This window comes from Pithys albifrons, chromosome 6 (genome assembly GCF_047495875.1).
Source record: "Pithys albifrons albifrons isolate INPA30051 chromosome 6, PitAlb_v1, whole genome shotgun sequence".
In the NCBI taxonomy this organism is placed as follows: domain Eukaryota; kingdom Metazoa; phylum Chordata; class Aves; order Passeriformes; family Thamnophilidae; genus Pithys; species Pithys albifrons.
This window is the reverse complement of record NC_092463.1, coordinates 32,905,899-32,920,807: the sequence shown is the minus strand read 5'-3', so window position 1 is coordinate 32,920,807 and position 14,909 is coordinate 32,905,899. Positions and strand designations below refer to the sequence as shown.

The following is a 14,909-nucleotide window of genomic DNA, read 5'->3' as shown; positions in this document are numbered from 1 at the left end:
GTACTGGCTGTGACCCATGACTGCATTTACTTTAAGGTATTTGTCAATACTTACAATAATTTTCATAACTTTATCAGGCAATGAAATGAGACTGACAGGACTGTAGTTTTTGGAGTCGTCCTTCTAGAAAATCCAGACAACATTCACCAGCTTCCAGTCAGCTGGGATGTCTTTGGATTTCTAAGAGAGCTCAAAAATTATCAAGAGAGATTTTGCAATGACATTAGCCAGCTCCTTCAGGATCTTGGGATCAATCTCATCAGTCCCCATAGATTTGTAAGGATCCAGCTGGAGCAGCAGATCCCACACAATTTCAGGGTGCACTGGGTTTTGATCATTTTCACAGTCATGGTCTTCCAGCCTAGGGCACTGAGACCCCCTTGGTCTGTCATCCATGATGAAGGCAGAGGCAAAGAAAGCATTAAACACCTCTGCCTTGTCTCTCTGTCCCTGTTTATGAGGTGACCATCTTCCTCCTGGAACAGGCCAATGATATTTCAATACTGCCCATTGCCATTAATATATTTGAAAAAAGTCCTTTTATTATCCTCCTGATTTCTGGCAGATTCAACTCCAGGGGAACCCAGACAAACATCAGTTTGATATTATTCAAAAATATGTGGTAGATTTGTTTGGGTTTTTTGTAACCAAGAAATTACACATAAAATTATGATTGAGGGTTATTATTTTATTGGCAAAATTAACCACTCACAGTTAGGACATGTTAGGATTAAGACTGTCTGAGTAACTTTAATTCAGACTATTTGCTTATATTCATTATGAAGAAGCCTTTAATTACTTGATTACATGCATATTTTCCCACTTAGATGGCGAAGTATACTTAGTACTAAAAAGCTGAATAAACATTCCAAGCAGAACTCCTTCTCCTTTATCTGCAGCTGGGATTGCTTACTACTGATTTCCAGGACCAAGTTAGGCCACAGATATTGAGGAGCACTTATCCTCAGTGACCACCTATGATAAATCTGTACAAAGTAATGAATATGGTTTTGTTTAGAAAGCAGAGGATCTTTAAACTGTTTTAAGCATGAGACAGTGCCTCCTCTATCTTCAACTCTCTTTCATTCAGCATACACATTTATAATGCATTCAAAAAGGTAATAAAAATACATCCCAAAAAACCAAAAAGAACAGACAGTAACTAGTGTTTCACCTTATAAGGCGAAGAGAGATCAGGAGCTAAACTAACTCAATGATCCTAACAGTCACAAGATTCCAAGGTAAATAAATAGATCACAGAGTCAAGACACTGCCATATAAGTTGTTGGTCTTTCATAATCTCCATCTTGGAGTCTCAGAGAACTCTGCTGCCAAATGAGCATTATCTTTGAATACCAGAGGTCAGATCAAGGGCTAAGTGATTGAACAATGAAGATGACTGTAATCTTTTATTATGATAGACATAATAACAACATGGAGAAAGAGGAGTGACTGTGAGAATATTAACAATCACTTTAACATTTGGAAGAAAAATTATGGAATAAAAGAAACACTTTTTGGTAAGCACTTAGAAGCGAGGATAAATAACAATTAACAGAGGATTGTCAAAACCAAATAATATTAAGCCAACTGCCAAGTTCTGCCAATAATGTCACTAAACTTACAGATATGAATCTTGATTTTAAGGACTTTAATACTGTCTTACACAATGTCCCTAGAAGTAAGCTGATGAAACAACCTAGAAACCTACTGACCCATTCATCTCTGGCTGAGGCTAAGGCTGAGATAGTTGAAAAATGAAAACTGGCTTATCATGAAATCACAGCTTGATGGTTGCCAGAGATTCTAAGAGGGTGCTCAGATATAGCAGTGCAAAATAATAGCAGAAGCCTTAACCATACAAACACAGAATAGTATTGGAGGCACCATGGCTACAAACAGAAGACAGAAACTTAATTACAGGTCATTAAAACAGTGTCATCTCGTGAACCAGGTAACACTGGTTTTGGGGATAGCCAGTGAAGAAAGAACCAGCAAACTGTATTGGTAAACACTGAATAATGACCTCAAGCAAACAGGAGGACAAGGAGGAACTACTGGGATTACTGTGCTCTTGCTAGGGAAGAACTTGAGGTGCTACCAATTCCCCGCAGTGACCCCGGACCCTTCTTTTTGGACAAGATGGATGCCATCTACCATAGGACCAAGAAACACACTGGAAGAGTAACTACCAAGTAGGTGGATATGAAAAATCTCGTGTATATCAGTTTTATCTGCATAGTTACTGGGAATGATCAGTAATAATTGGATGACTCAGATTATACATCTTAGCATCATTGTAACTGGGCTAATAATTCTGTGATTGTCTGGATTAGACTAAGTTCTCAATAGACTAACAAAAGGTTTTTGACATCAGAAAAACACAAAATTGAACAGGAACGCCAAATTCAATGACTAGGGCAATTCAAGCTGTAGTTTGCAGTCCAGCACTCTTTTATAGTGACTGACTCTCACAGTTACATATACACCAGGAAACTAAAGTTAAGCAGGCACAGTGCTCCACATACAGTGTTTTTTATTAAATTTGCTACTGCTTAACATCACAGCAATTATGTTTCCTCAATATTTTTTATATCCTTGTACTTATACATCTGCTTATATAAATCTTTTAAGGTAAGCCAACCTCCTGTTTTGGAATTTTTTTTCCCCACAATTAGGTCTAAAGCTGATATATAAACAGAAAAATACTGGATATCATTTAATAGATCTATAACAATGAAACTTAAAACCACTCAAGTTTCCCATACTCTTGTAATATCCACCAAAGTCTGTCAGGAAAGTGGCCTTGTAGACAGTAACACATCTAACAAAAATCCCCCTTATACCAGTCTATTTTTAAACTGATATGTCAGGTGTCAAAAAGACAATCAAAAACTTGAATCAAAACTTTTCCACTCACCACAGTGAATTAGAAGATCATCATGAAATTCATACAACTCCTCCCGAATCTCCTCTGGACAGGGACAATCCTCTCCCAGTTGAAAATTCAGCAACATATTAATCTTTAAGGGAATTAAATCATGGTTAAAACACTGAGACAGCCTAAGACATATTATAATATATAGCCATATTTAACTGTTTATAATCAAATTAAAATAAAGCATAGATTTCTAAGACAGTTTAAAGGAAATACTCAAGAAATTATACTTTGTAATTTTTAATTATGATTAGCCTAGAAACATAGAATATGTATCAATCATAGTGTAGCCAGCAGGACTAGGGAAATGTTCACCCCCTGTGCTCAGCATTGGTGAAGCCACACCTCGAGTCCTGTGTTCAGTTCTGGGCCCCCCCTTTAGGAAGGGCATGCAGATACTGGTGCATGTCCAGGGGAGGGCAACAAGGCTTGTGAAAGGTCTAGAAACAATGTCTTATGAGGAACAGCTGAGGGAGCTGGGTTTGTTCAGCTTCAAGAAGAGGGGGCTCAGGGGGGACCACATCACTCTCTACAACCACCTGAAATGAGGTTGCAGTGAGGTGGAGGACAGTCTCTTCTACTGTGTGTGCAGTGAGAGGACATGAGGAAATTGCCTTAAGATGAGACAGGGGAGATTCAGAGCAGACATTACAAAAAATGTTTTCGCTGTTAGGGTGGTCAGGTATTGGAATGGGCTGCCCACGGAAGTGGTGGAGTCACCATCCCTGGAGTTGTTTAAGGGGCATCTGGATCTGGCACTGGGTGATGTGGTTTAGTGGTTTAGGGGTTGCAGTGGTAGTGATGAGTGGACTGTTTGACTTGATGATCTTAAAAGTCACTTCCACCCTTGATGATTCAATGATTCTATAATTCTACAGAGATACTTAAAAATAAGGCTATTTCATAGAGGCAGAAAAAACTATTTCTAACATGCACATGTCAGTTTAACACTAACTAAATACTAACTTTTAGCAACTAAAATTATCGTCACCTTGCAGTAGTGGATGAATCTGAGCCACTCAGCACTGGCCAGAAATATTCAAATTTTCTATGCTGTTGAGAAATCCTAAGTAGACAAGTTGAGAAATAACTTTGGCTTAGAGCTTAAATTCTAAAATATGGGCTTAAACATTCTGACATTCAGTATTTTGTGGTACAAAACAATTTTATTTCAAATTCATTTTGGTTCTCCAGCAACTCCAATCGTAGTTTATTTAATCTTTACTTCAACCATATGTTTGGTATTACCTGTTCTTGAGGAGGAGACCGAAATTCTTTAGTCTTCTTGGCAGTCAAAGCAGCAGACATGTTCAAGGCTTGCATGAGTTCATTGTACCTGTATTTCTGATTATACTGCAATTTTGATACGTAACGGTCTGCAAATGATACAATTGCTTCCACTCTATGTTGTAGTTCACAGTCACAAAAATAATTGAGTAAATGACACATCTAGGGTAGAAAAAATAGACTTGAGCTGAACTGTTTTGCAAGCTCTGGGGAAGAACTGCAGTGGATACTATACACTGCATCAGACTGTAAAAATGTGACATTATTCCCACATTTTTGTTTTAACACTGTAAAGGTGACAAAATTTTGGTAGTTTTATTATGTGATCAATAATACTATATTGCATTCACAGTTTTTCACTCCATGTACCCAAAATATGTAGAAGTCATACACCAGTTTGGCTTGGAAAGGTCCTTTAAAGATCACCTGGTCTAAACCTTTCCATTTCACAAAATAGGTAAGTATTCAATTACCTATTCTGAGCGTAGATACTTGTAGGAAGAACAGTAGCAACATCAAATTTCCTTATTCATGTGAGGTTAGAAGGTAAAGTGGAATTAAAGACCTTCAGAATTTCAAATCTTACAAAGTTAGAGAACAGACAAAATGCACAGGGTTTTTTTCATCAAGAGTAGAACAAAAGTAATACATTTATATTAAATAGTCACCTGAAGCTTAACAGATTCTGGTAATCTTGTCTGCAATAAGCCCTTTGCAGGAGCTTTTGTTTCTTTTATTTCTTTCTCCCCAGCTTCTACAGCTTTTCCTTCAAGTTGGGTAACTTCTTCCTTCTCTGTTCCCTCTTCTGTTTCTTCCTTGTGATCTCCAAACACAGTGGGATCAATGAGGAGTAAAATCTGCTTGACATCATCATCATCAAACACACCCATTACGAGCAATGTCGCTATCAGTTTAAGAACAGGAACAAACTGGAATGCAACACGTCCTCCAACAGGATCTCGTATATGAGCACCACTACACTGTACTGCCTCTGTTAACATACTTATGGCCTTGGATTTAAGTGTCTCAAGGGGTATTTCTGGGCTGGATGCCTGACGTTCTTCGGTGGTCGCAATAAAGCATGGAGTAGAAAAATTAAAGGCTGGTTTCAGACAAGTGCTAAGTCCTACTCCAGGTAGACCATGCTTCTTTGTTTCATCGGGATACAATTTAATAGTTCGAGTTTCGTCAGTCACTGGAATGATAAATTCATTGCTCATCATGAGCTTGGCTTGCTTGGCATGATCCAAATGAATACTAATGAGTAAGTCATAGAATCCAGAACGTAGAAGTCCAGGTAAGTATTGATTATCTATTGTAAAAAACAGCTGAGATATGTCCACATGGCTACAAAGTGCATATGCAACTCTAGTATTACCTAGAGCACTAACTGAGCGATAGAGTTTTAAAGTGTGGTAGTGAAACCTCATCAAATCTTCTTGTTCACATAGTTCCAAAATATCAACACATCTGTCATGAAATAAAGAAACAGAACACCAATCAATTCCATGGATACCAACTTTGTAAAAGAAAAGTTTTAGAATCTCTACACTTGATCAGTTCCTCTTCAAACCACTAATATTAAGGTTGATACTGAGTAGTCTTAGTAAGTGCATCATTAAAATACAGTAAATCATGGCAAATGTGACTGTTTAAAAGTAATAGTCCATAGGGGAAAAAAACCCCAACAACCCAAAATGTAAGATGTAGATGCTTCTTTGAAATCCATGGTAAATTAAAACTGGTTTTTAAAATAAATGTATTTAGAATACTGAAAGTCTGTGTTACTACTGTCACTAAACAGTGTCTTCCTAGTTTACTCAGGATTACTCTTTCATTTTTCCACAAGACACAGTATTTTTTAATATTTTCTTCAATTCTCTTTTATTAACAATAAATAAAATTGTGTATCAATTTACTAAAAGAAATGTAAAATAATAGATAAAACTACAGCAGTTAAATCATCTTTCTGCTATGCTTTTACTGATAGTTTAATTTTTCACTGGTTATGACATTTGATATTTGGATAGATCTTTACTATCCTCACTCTGAAGATAAAACCTACTGAAAAACTAATAAGATGTGATCTTGTCAATAAGAACATAAAAACTTAAATCATGTAAATTCAGAGAGGATGAAACAGGAACAGGTTACATGTCTTTATTACAGAAAAAAAGAATCAGCAAAATAGTACCTGCATATTCTTTATATTTGCTTTTTTCAAGTTGAAAAAAAGGCTATGTTTAAAGATCTAGAGATTTAGGATATATAACTCTCTAATTAAAAAAAAATCAAATAACCATGTTTTTTTCTCATGCATGCAAAAGTTATGACCTGGCATTAAAATTCAGTCTCTTCTAATTACTTAAATTTCATGAATATGATACTATAGCTGATAAAATCAGAAATTCTCGACAACTACGGTGTAAGGTTTAAGGCAGGTTGATCAATACTCTGGCATCTGTTTTCAATATGTTGTCCACATAAAGTAATTTTCTTTCCTTGAAAGTGTACCTGTTTTCTTCTGGGATGTGCAGTGCCATCATCTGCAGAGGTTCCAAACACTGCACAACCCAGCCATGACGTTCACTCACACGCTCACTTTCTACTCTGAGAAAGCTGTTTGGCATCCTGCTCCACAAAACAGGTGTAATTGTTTGCACATCAAGGCGAGGGGGACACTGAGGAACAGGATTTCTTTCTTCACTTTTAAAAATTGCAGCTGATAAAGGCATGGTATTCTGAAACAAGCAAGTGTATTAAAATTGGGTTTGTAACATCTAATTATGAATAAACCTATAATACAAAAAGGAAGTATAAATAGCAAAGAAATCATAGGAAGATGGAAATTACTGCAGCACACAAAATCCATTACGCAACTTCAACATTGATGGTGTTCTTCTCAAATAATATTAGTTTATTTTGACAAATGCAGATAAACAATTAACTGCATATAATAATTACATTTACAGAAGTAAATAAAAAAGTCAAATTACGATTCTTGCTATTGATTCAATCTTTCTAAAAAAATTCAGCTGAGCAGGAATCTGCATGAAAATAAACAGATTTAAAAGAGTACCTTTACATAAAGATTTTTATGGCATATAAAAATATTTCCTACCTTTAGCTTACCAAGTTCAAACTGAACCAAGTTAGTGCTCGTAGGCTGCAAAAAAGTTGCTGGAAAAAGCTTTGTGTTTGGTTCAACCTAGAAGTGAAATGAGATTGAAATGTTTTAAAAATCACAAGTGCAAAAAGAATCTTCGCCCTGAATATGATATAAAATAAATTCTGTATAGCTTACACTTCACTAACAAATAACTCCAGACACTTTATTAAAGCAGTGAGTAGTGTCTACCTGTAGTTCACCTCTAATATACGACAGAATTTGCAGTTATTTTTATAGGACCACCTGATTTTCAGATGGGTGTGTCTGTTGCCTTATGTACTCTAAGCACCTATAGCAAGAACCTTGATAACACTGTGCTGTTTCTTCTCAAAAACATCCAAACTCAACCCCTCACTCTAGAGGGTGAGAGATAGTGCAAATCTTTATTTCCTTTCAAGACTACTGATTTTCTAATCCATACTCTAAAAATAGAACAATGTGATTTTTTAAAAGAGCTCTTTATTTTCAGGCTTAACATATGTCTCCACTCAGGAAAGCACAGCATTGAATCACAGTGCTGCAGTTTTAAATTGTCTGGTTGTGTTTGGGACTTCAATGGCAGCTGTGTTGTCTGTCTTTCCCCATTATAGCTGGACTCAAAGGGCATGTCAATATAAGACCAGTTTATTCTGAAGAATTCTCTACAAGTTCACCCACCACTGCTGCCATGAAATAAAGATTATTTAGAATATATTTTTATAGTATATATTTATAATACAAATATTTGTAATTATTTTAATAAAAAGATTATTTTAGGCCAGTATATAATTTTTAAAAGTTCAGTGCACCACGGTAGCTGGAAAAAAAGTACCTCTATACAATTAAGTCAAAGTTTCAAAAGTTCAATGAAGTATATTAATCACATCATTGTGCATTTTTTGTACCATGTATACACATATACATTGTACATACTAAGTACAACTACAATAGTAGTACTGCAAAGGACTACAACTCCTAACTTTGAAGACAACAATCTGTCAAAAAGTGCAAAACTGAGCCAAAAAATGAAAGCAAAAATTACATATTCTTTTAGATGAGAAAACAACTCCAAACCAAAATATAATTTAAACAAAATTCAAAATAATACCATATACTAAGAAAACTGTATGAAGAACAAAGGTTTTTCAGAACTATTGCTATTGGCATAGGCAGAACAATGTAGGGCTAGGTATGTACCTTCCAAACTTTTTGGTAAGTGAATAAACACAACCCCAAATCCAGAAACAAAAGGCATGCTGGACTGAAAGACACTAATATGTGTCTACTATTTTATTAAAGCCTGAAGATAACTGAGACAATGTACCTCAGCCTCTGACCAAAGATAACTGTTTCCTAGTAATAATAATTGAATTTGTCATTTCTAGCCTTGTTTGAGGATCAGAGAACTATTACTATGGGTTTTGTGGCAATTTTGGTGAGATTAGATTTATTACAATATTTTGAAGATCTTGATGGTAAAAATATTCTAGACATGGAAAGGAAAACTACATAACCCTATTCTCACTACTTTCAAAATCAGAGAACATATTTAAATTGCTCAAAATAGAGTTATATTTCACCCTTGGACATAAAAATCTTGTTGTAATATACTATTTTATCTCTATACAAAGTGCTGGGCATTCTAATTTTTCAGCATACCAGGTGCTTTCATGTTTATTGAAAACATTTCCAAAAGCAACTCCAGGTATTTTTCCATGAAAAAGAGAAGAAACAGAAGAGAAATAATGGTATTTTCTGAGATAATTTTAAATTAAATGAAGAGAACACGGTTATATTAAATGCAAGTCATATGAGGAAAAATCTGAAAGTGTTTTTTACACGAAATTCAGTTATAGGCATCTTCTGCATCTATCTTTTCATGGAATTCCTTGCAAAGTAAGAAGAGCAAAAGGCAGCCCATACAAAAAAACCCAAAAAGCAACCAAACAAACAAAAACCCCCAAACAAAACAAAAAAACTCCACCAAAACAAGCAAACAAACAAACAAAAAATAAAACAACTCCAAACCCCCCAAACCTACAAAAACCCACCACAAAAGCTACACCAGATTTTCATGGTTTTGTTCAGAAGCTGTCATATTGATTTGCATCTAGTTCAAAAAGCAATAAAGCAGGGCTTAAGCACTTTAATCACCTGATTTCTTTCCCCAGAATGTGACACTCAATATCCTCCAAACGTGGCACTGAAGTTTCTGATCACATTTAGTTAGATAACATTTCAGTTTTATCTATATTACAGATTTGGGAGGTGACATTGAAAAAAGTGATGAATTGTTCCTGACACTGGACAGTCTCTTCCACAGGGGATGCTCGACTATGAACAAGTGATTTACTAAGAGCAAATTCCAACAACCTGGTGCTGAAAGCTTCTGTCCACTACTCTGTCAACCGCTGATCCATTTACAGAATGATTTTGAGCATTTTGATAGTATTCAGGACCCACTGCATTTATTTTGGCACTGTGCATTGATATATTTGAATTTTGGGGTTTGAAACTTAACAAATCACAAGGTCTCCAAATCACAGTTATCTGCAGAAGATGCAAACCCTGATAACAATGAACTACGCTTTTTTCTCAATACATACATCTAAATTACTACAATTTTCAATTACTACATCTAAAGTATTATTTTGACATTATGCTAATTTAAATATTTATTTCCCCTATATTGCATGACAGATTCAGTTGACAAAAAAAATTTTAAAGAATAATTAACCTTATAAATCAAGATTCTGAATCACATGAACTGATAACAAATACATTTTTTTGAACATGTCTATCAAAAGTCCTCTGTCAACACTTGAAGCAACTGTAAAAAGCTTGAAAAATGTAGCTTTACAAAAAAAAACAAGAGATAAAAAGAGGGATAAATCAGAAGGATATAGGAAAACATTAACATCACACACATGGTGTTCAGATAGATATCTGTAAAGGAAAACAGCATCAAAACAAGCAGCTTGCTAGAAAGCTTTCTGAAAATCTCATAATACCTGATAACAAGTGCCAAGCTCTCTTCCATTGGCTGTGAATGACACCATTCCAGTAGCCAAGTCAACAAAGCATCCAATTTCTATATCAACATTACTGCGACCTGATCTCTGGGAATTAGCGATTGCATCTCCTCCCCAGACCATGTAGCAGTTGCTGCGCTTCACACTGAAAGAACAGCAAGAACAAAGCATAGCTCACACTGCACTTCAGTATCCGGTGAAGATGCACTTTTCAATGGAGAAATAGTTAGAGATGCTCACAGGTGCTTGCTATGATATTAGCTGGTTTGCTCAATAACACCTTTTTTCATAATGTATGCATCGCAGGTGAGGAATCAGACTAAATACACCTTTTCTTCCCCCTTTCTGATAATTAAGAAAAAATTTCACAGGCTTCTGTGTGCACATGCAAGATAAAGTAAAACAAACAAGTTCATCCATAGTGAGTAAATAAAGATGTTAAAATGAAAGAAGCATCACAAAACATGCTTTCAAACAGAACATTAATGAGAAATGTATTCACTCTAAAAACCTATAAAAAGAAATTCATATATAAATAAGCACAGAAAACTTACACTCTATAATCAATTTTCTCATTAGTTTAAATTAATGTTTAAAATATCATCAAGCTTGTGAATCATTAACTTTTGAACAACAGTATTAAAATACAAACTTTAATAAGTTATGAATAAATCCATACCTTTCATGCACCCTTCCTCTCTCATCTCCTAAAGTAACTGTCACTGTACAGTTTTTATTTAGGTCAAAATTCTCACTGTAAAAATGATAGTCTGGTGTTACCCAGCCAACCCAGACACAGGATGGGTCTTGGCCAGCAAATATCCGTAGAGAGTAAAAACACTGAAAAGAGGAAAAAAACATATGAGCAAGAGAAATCTAAATTATTTTATCAAGGCACACTCAAATAGTGATTTAAAAAAAAACCCTCCTATATATCGAACTTAAATAATAATTTGCACTCTCTTAATAAGTCATTTAAGATGCTCTTAAATTAAAAAAACAGAGTAGCGGTTTAAGATGGTGAGGTTAAGACTTCAAGTTTTGCAGCTCTGGACATCATTATTCATAAACAGTGTTATAGCATCACAAATTATTAGAGGCTACTTTCAATTGATCTGTTTCTAATGACCATTCTGGCATGATGAAATGTACTTCAAAGTATTAGAAGAACTTAGAAGCATCTCGATGTATTTACTTACTGTAGTAGAAGGAGCAGCAATTTCTTGGCTGTGCTTTCTACAGATAAAGAAGAATCAGTAAATAAGTTTTAAAAAAATGTTAGTTAAAAAGTTAGTAAAAACTTACTAGACTAAGTATACTTCTAAGGTAACTAATGTTTGCTGGGTACTCGGTATGCATTAGCAAAGACTGCACAGGATACAAAGATACAAGTAAAATAATTGATTGCTGTTAAGATGCAGAGTGGGAGGAGAGGAAGATTTACAGCAGTAAAGAAGGAGGCAACTCTGAAAGGTGCTGACTCAGTAATAACTGGTATCTTTAAAAACCCGTTCCACAATCTTCCTTCTTTTCATGAATTAGGCACTTTTCCGGTAACAATGAGGTATTGAACAATCATGTTGATGAGCACTAATCTGGTGGGTAAAAGACTGAGCTGGTTTTCCAGCTGAGCAAAAGGGCTTTGCAAATCCCAATAATTTTGAAAGAATGGCAGCTTCTTAGAAATAAAAAATTATAAACCTTGTGATGCACCCTTTTAGAAATGGTTCTCTCTTGTGTGGATATAGCATTCTGTAGCAATGGTCGGTTATAAATCTATTATAACCTTCAAGAATAAAAAAAACCAACAAACAACTTGGTAACATGCATTCTATGCTAGTCTGAATTTAATGGTAAAACAGGTATGAAATTTTGAGCGTACAATAATAGAGAGTAATAGAACATACTACGTTTACATTGAAAGCAAGAGATAAGATAACTAAACCCAAGCCTAACCGTTTCTGGAAAACATCAGAGGAGGCATTTTCCACACCCATGCTGAAGTTGAATGATGAGTAGAACTCAATGGGCATACTCAAACGGCAATATATCATGTCAGAATTGCTGTTCTGTGTGCCAAATGTTTTGTGAGTAACTTTTAACCGAGGTGGACTCTCAATGGTTCCATCAATTCTCCATATCTAAAAATAACAGAAGTATTTTAAAACACTACTATCCAAAAAAATGCTGAAAGTTTTCATTAAGCAACAAGAAAATGAGAAAACTGAGAGACCCAGCTTAAATTTTTCAAAAATAATTATCTTCAAAACTATGCAACTTTGTTCTCTGACATTGAATCTACCCTGAAGAGCAAGGGAAGCAATAGATTTGGTATATCCCAACTGCAGTAGTTTCAAGTGCTTATATACAGCATAAAAAGAAATATATATTTTATTAAATTAATTCACTTTGAGTGTACAAGTCACTGAGAAACTGCTTCATAAGAATCAGTAGTTTCCTACCACAATAATCCTATCAATTAGAATTGTTCAGTTTTTCATTATGAACTCTGAGTCTGATACTACTTTCCTTTCTACTGAAAGAGTATGCTTTTAAAGTTGGTGATAGGAACATTTCAAAAATTTAAAGACAGCAATAGTGTTGAAACGGTCCTGATAAACTGAAAAAAAAGTTGAGATAATTTAGTTGGAATTCAGTGAAATTTTGCTTGAGAAGGAAATGTTCAGAGACAAGTATTAAGGAATAATTTGCTATACCTAAATTAAAGTAAATGGCTAGATAGATTATAATAAAAACCTCATCAGAAATTCAAACTTATTATTTTTGAATATATTAGTATTAGAATATTTAATAGAAAAGTTAGGATATATTATTCTGCTGTAGAGTAGATTAGTTAGGCAGTGTGAAATTCCTGTCACTGGTGCATCATGAGAATGCAGAATATACTCAGCAACACCACTTAAATGTCCTCAGATTTCAACTGAACAACTTTTGAATATTTAAGAAAAATGTATAGTAGAGAAGGCTTAATGTAAAATAGAATATAAAAAACCCCGTAACTGACAAGTTTCCAGTAGCTAACTGCAAAATAAATTAGTAAGACATATAATAAAAACCATAGAATCTATACTACCATAAATGAAACTGAAGATAGACAACAACATCTGGAATTATCTAAGAGTGACTTAATAGGTTTGTGTGACAAACTATCCGATGACAGTAAGTATTAGTAAGGGTTTAATGTCTCAGCTTGCTAAACAAACAGTTGTTAAACAGATGTCTCCCTACCATGTAATGTTACCTTAATGTGAGGATGATTTTTTGGCACATTGACAAATGTTGGTAAGCGTTTACTAAACCACATAGCAACATCTCGGTTCATGTTGACAGCAAAAGGTTCAAAACCTTCTTGAAGGCCACACATTGTGTAATACTTGAATGTACTGGCATCCATTCCAAGGTTCATGCGACCAATCTGAGACAGGCCCAGAGCACAAATTGGAACAAAACCTAAAGAAACAACAAACCAAAAACATACAAACAGAAATTTAGTTTAAAAACACAAGCATTCATTATTTTGAATCCATCTAATGTCAGCTAAACTTTAGCTCCTACAAGTAATGCACATGAAGTGATGACTGTAGGAAGGATTTAAAGCTACCTTAAATACTAATGTTTGAATTCAATAAAATTGCTACTGAAACCTCGAAGAGTTAGGCACTATCCCATTTACTTAAATATTAAACCAGTTCAAACAACTGTTCTTAGTAAATAGTAGATTTATGTGAAAAGTAAACAAAAAATATGAAGAGGTAGTTTTGTGGACAACCATATTTGAAAAGATTTGCTCAAGTCAGTAATTCATTTATTAAAGTAACCAATTATTGTCCTCAGTTGTAGACTACTAACTATGGCTTTATACAATGAGTTGGAACATGGAAGCTAACCTTGGCTATATCAAAGTTATTAACAACAAATATTAAGCAGTGTCTCTGAGGGCATCAAAGTTTCCAAAGGACTTTGAGATGAGGTTTAGTTACCTCAGTACATTTCTTTAAAATTCCGTTTGTCATCAGTAGCTACAATTTTTTTGCCAGCCTTCATTTCTCCATCATTCACAATGGACAAACACACCCTTTTTTTAATGCCAGCACTATTTATGACTCAACTGTTTGGTCTCCACATAACTGTGGAAGCCAATAGACAGGGATGAAAGGCTGTTGAACTATTTCTCAATTTCTCAAGAAACAGAGCTTGGAGACAAGAGTTCAACCTATAAAGGAGAAATTTTCTCTCCTAAACTTTAATTCAAGCCTTCAGAATACCTTTATTAAGGCAGACCCTCATTAGAGTTTCAAAAAAATTCATCTATCAATGGTAATATAGAGGAACAGCGAGCAACTGCAAAGTCTTCTGACAACTATTAACAGGTATGAAGCTACTACTGGTTGGAGAAGATACGCTTAAAACAAAAATGTCCACTAAAACATAAAGCTATACAAGTTGAAAATTTTTTCTTGCCTCCTTTACTACAGTCACATAG

The 14,909-nt window shown here is 34.8% G+C and overlaps 1 protein-coding gene across 1 annotated transcript in view; it reads right to left on the bottom strand.

Moving 5' to 3' along the window:
* RYR3 (ryanodine receptor 3) overlaps positions 1 to 14,909 on the bottom strand; it is a 199,670-nt gene that overhangs the window by 101,338 nt on the left and 83,423 nt on the right. The window contains exons 28-37 of the mRNA XM_071558067.1: positions 13,668 to 13,876; positions 12,362 to 12,546; positions 11,605 to 11,641; positions 11,085 to 11,245; positions 10,385 to 10,550; positions 7,347 to 7,433; positions 6,740 to 6,966; positions 4,894 to 5,695; positions 4,187 to 4,387; positions 2,921 to 3,023 (exon numbers count right to left, since the gene is read on the bottom strand). Coding sequence (XP_071414168.1) covers positions 2,921 to 3,023; positions 4,187 to 4,387; positions 4,894 to 5,695; positions 6,740 to 6,966; positions 7,347 to 7,433; positions 10,385 to 10,550; positions 11,085 to 11,245; positions 11,605 to 11,641; positions 12,362 to 12,546; positions 13,668 to 13,876 — 2,178 coding nt within the window. The remainder of the gene's footprint in view (positions 1 to 2,920; positions 3,024 to 4,186; positions 4,388 to 4,893; positions 5,696 to 6,739; positions 6,967 to 7,346; positions 7,434 to 10,384; positions 10,551 to 11,084; positions 11,246 to 11,604; positions 11,642 to 12,361; positions 12,547 to 13,667; positions 13,877 to 14,909) is intronic.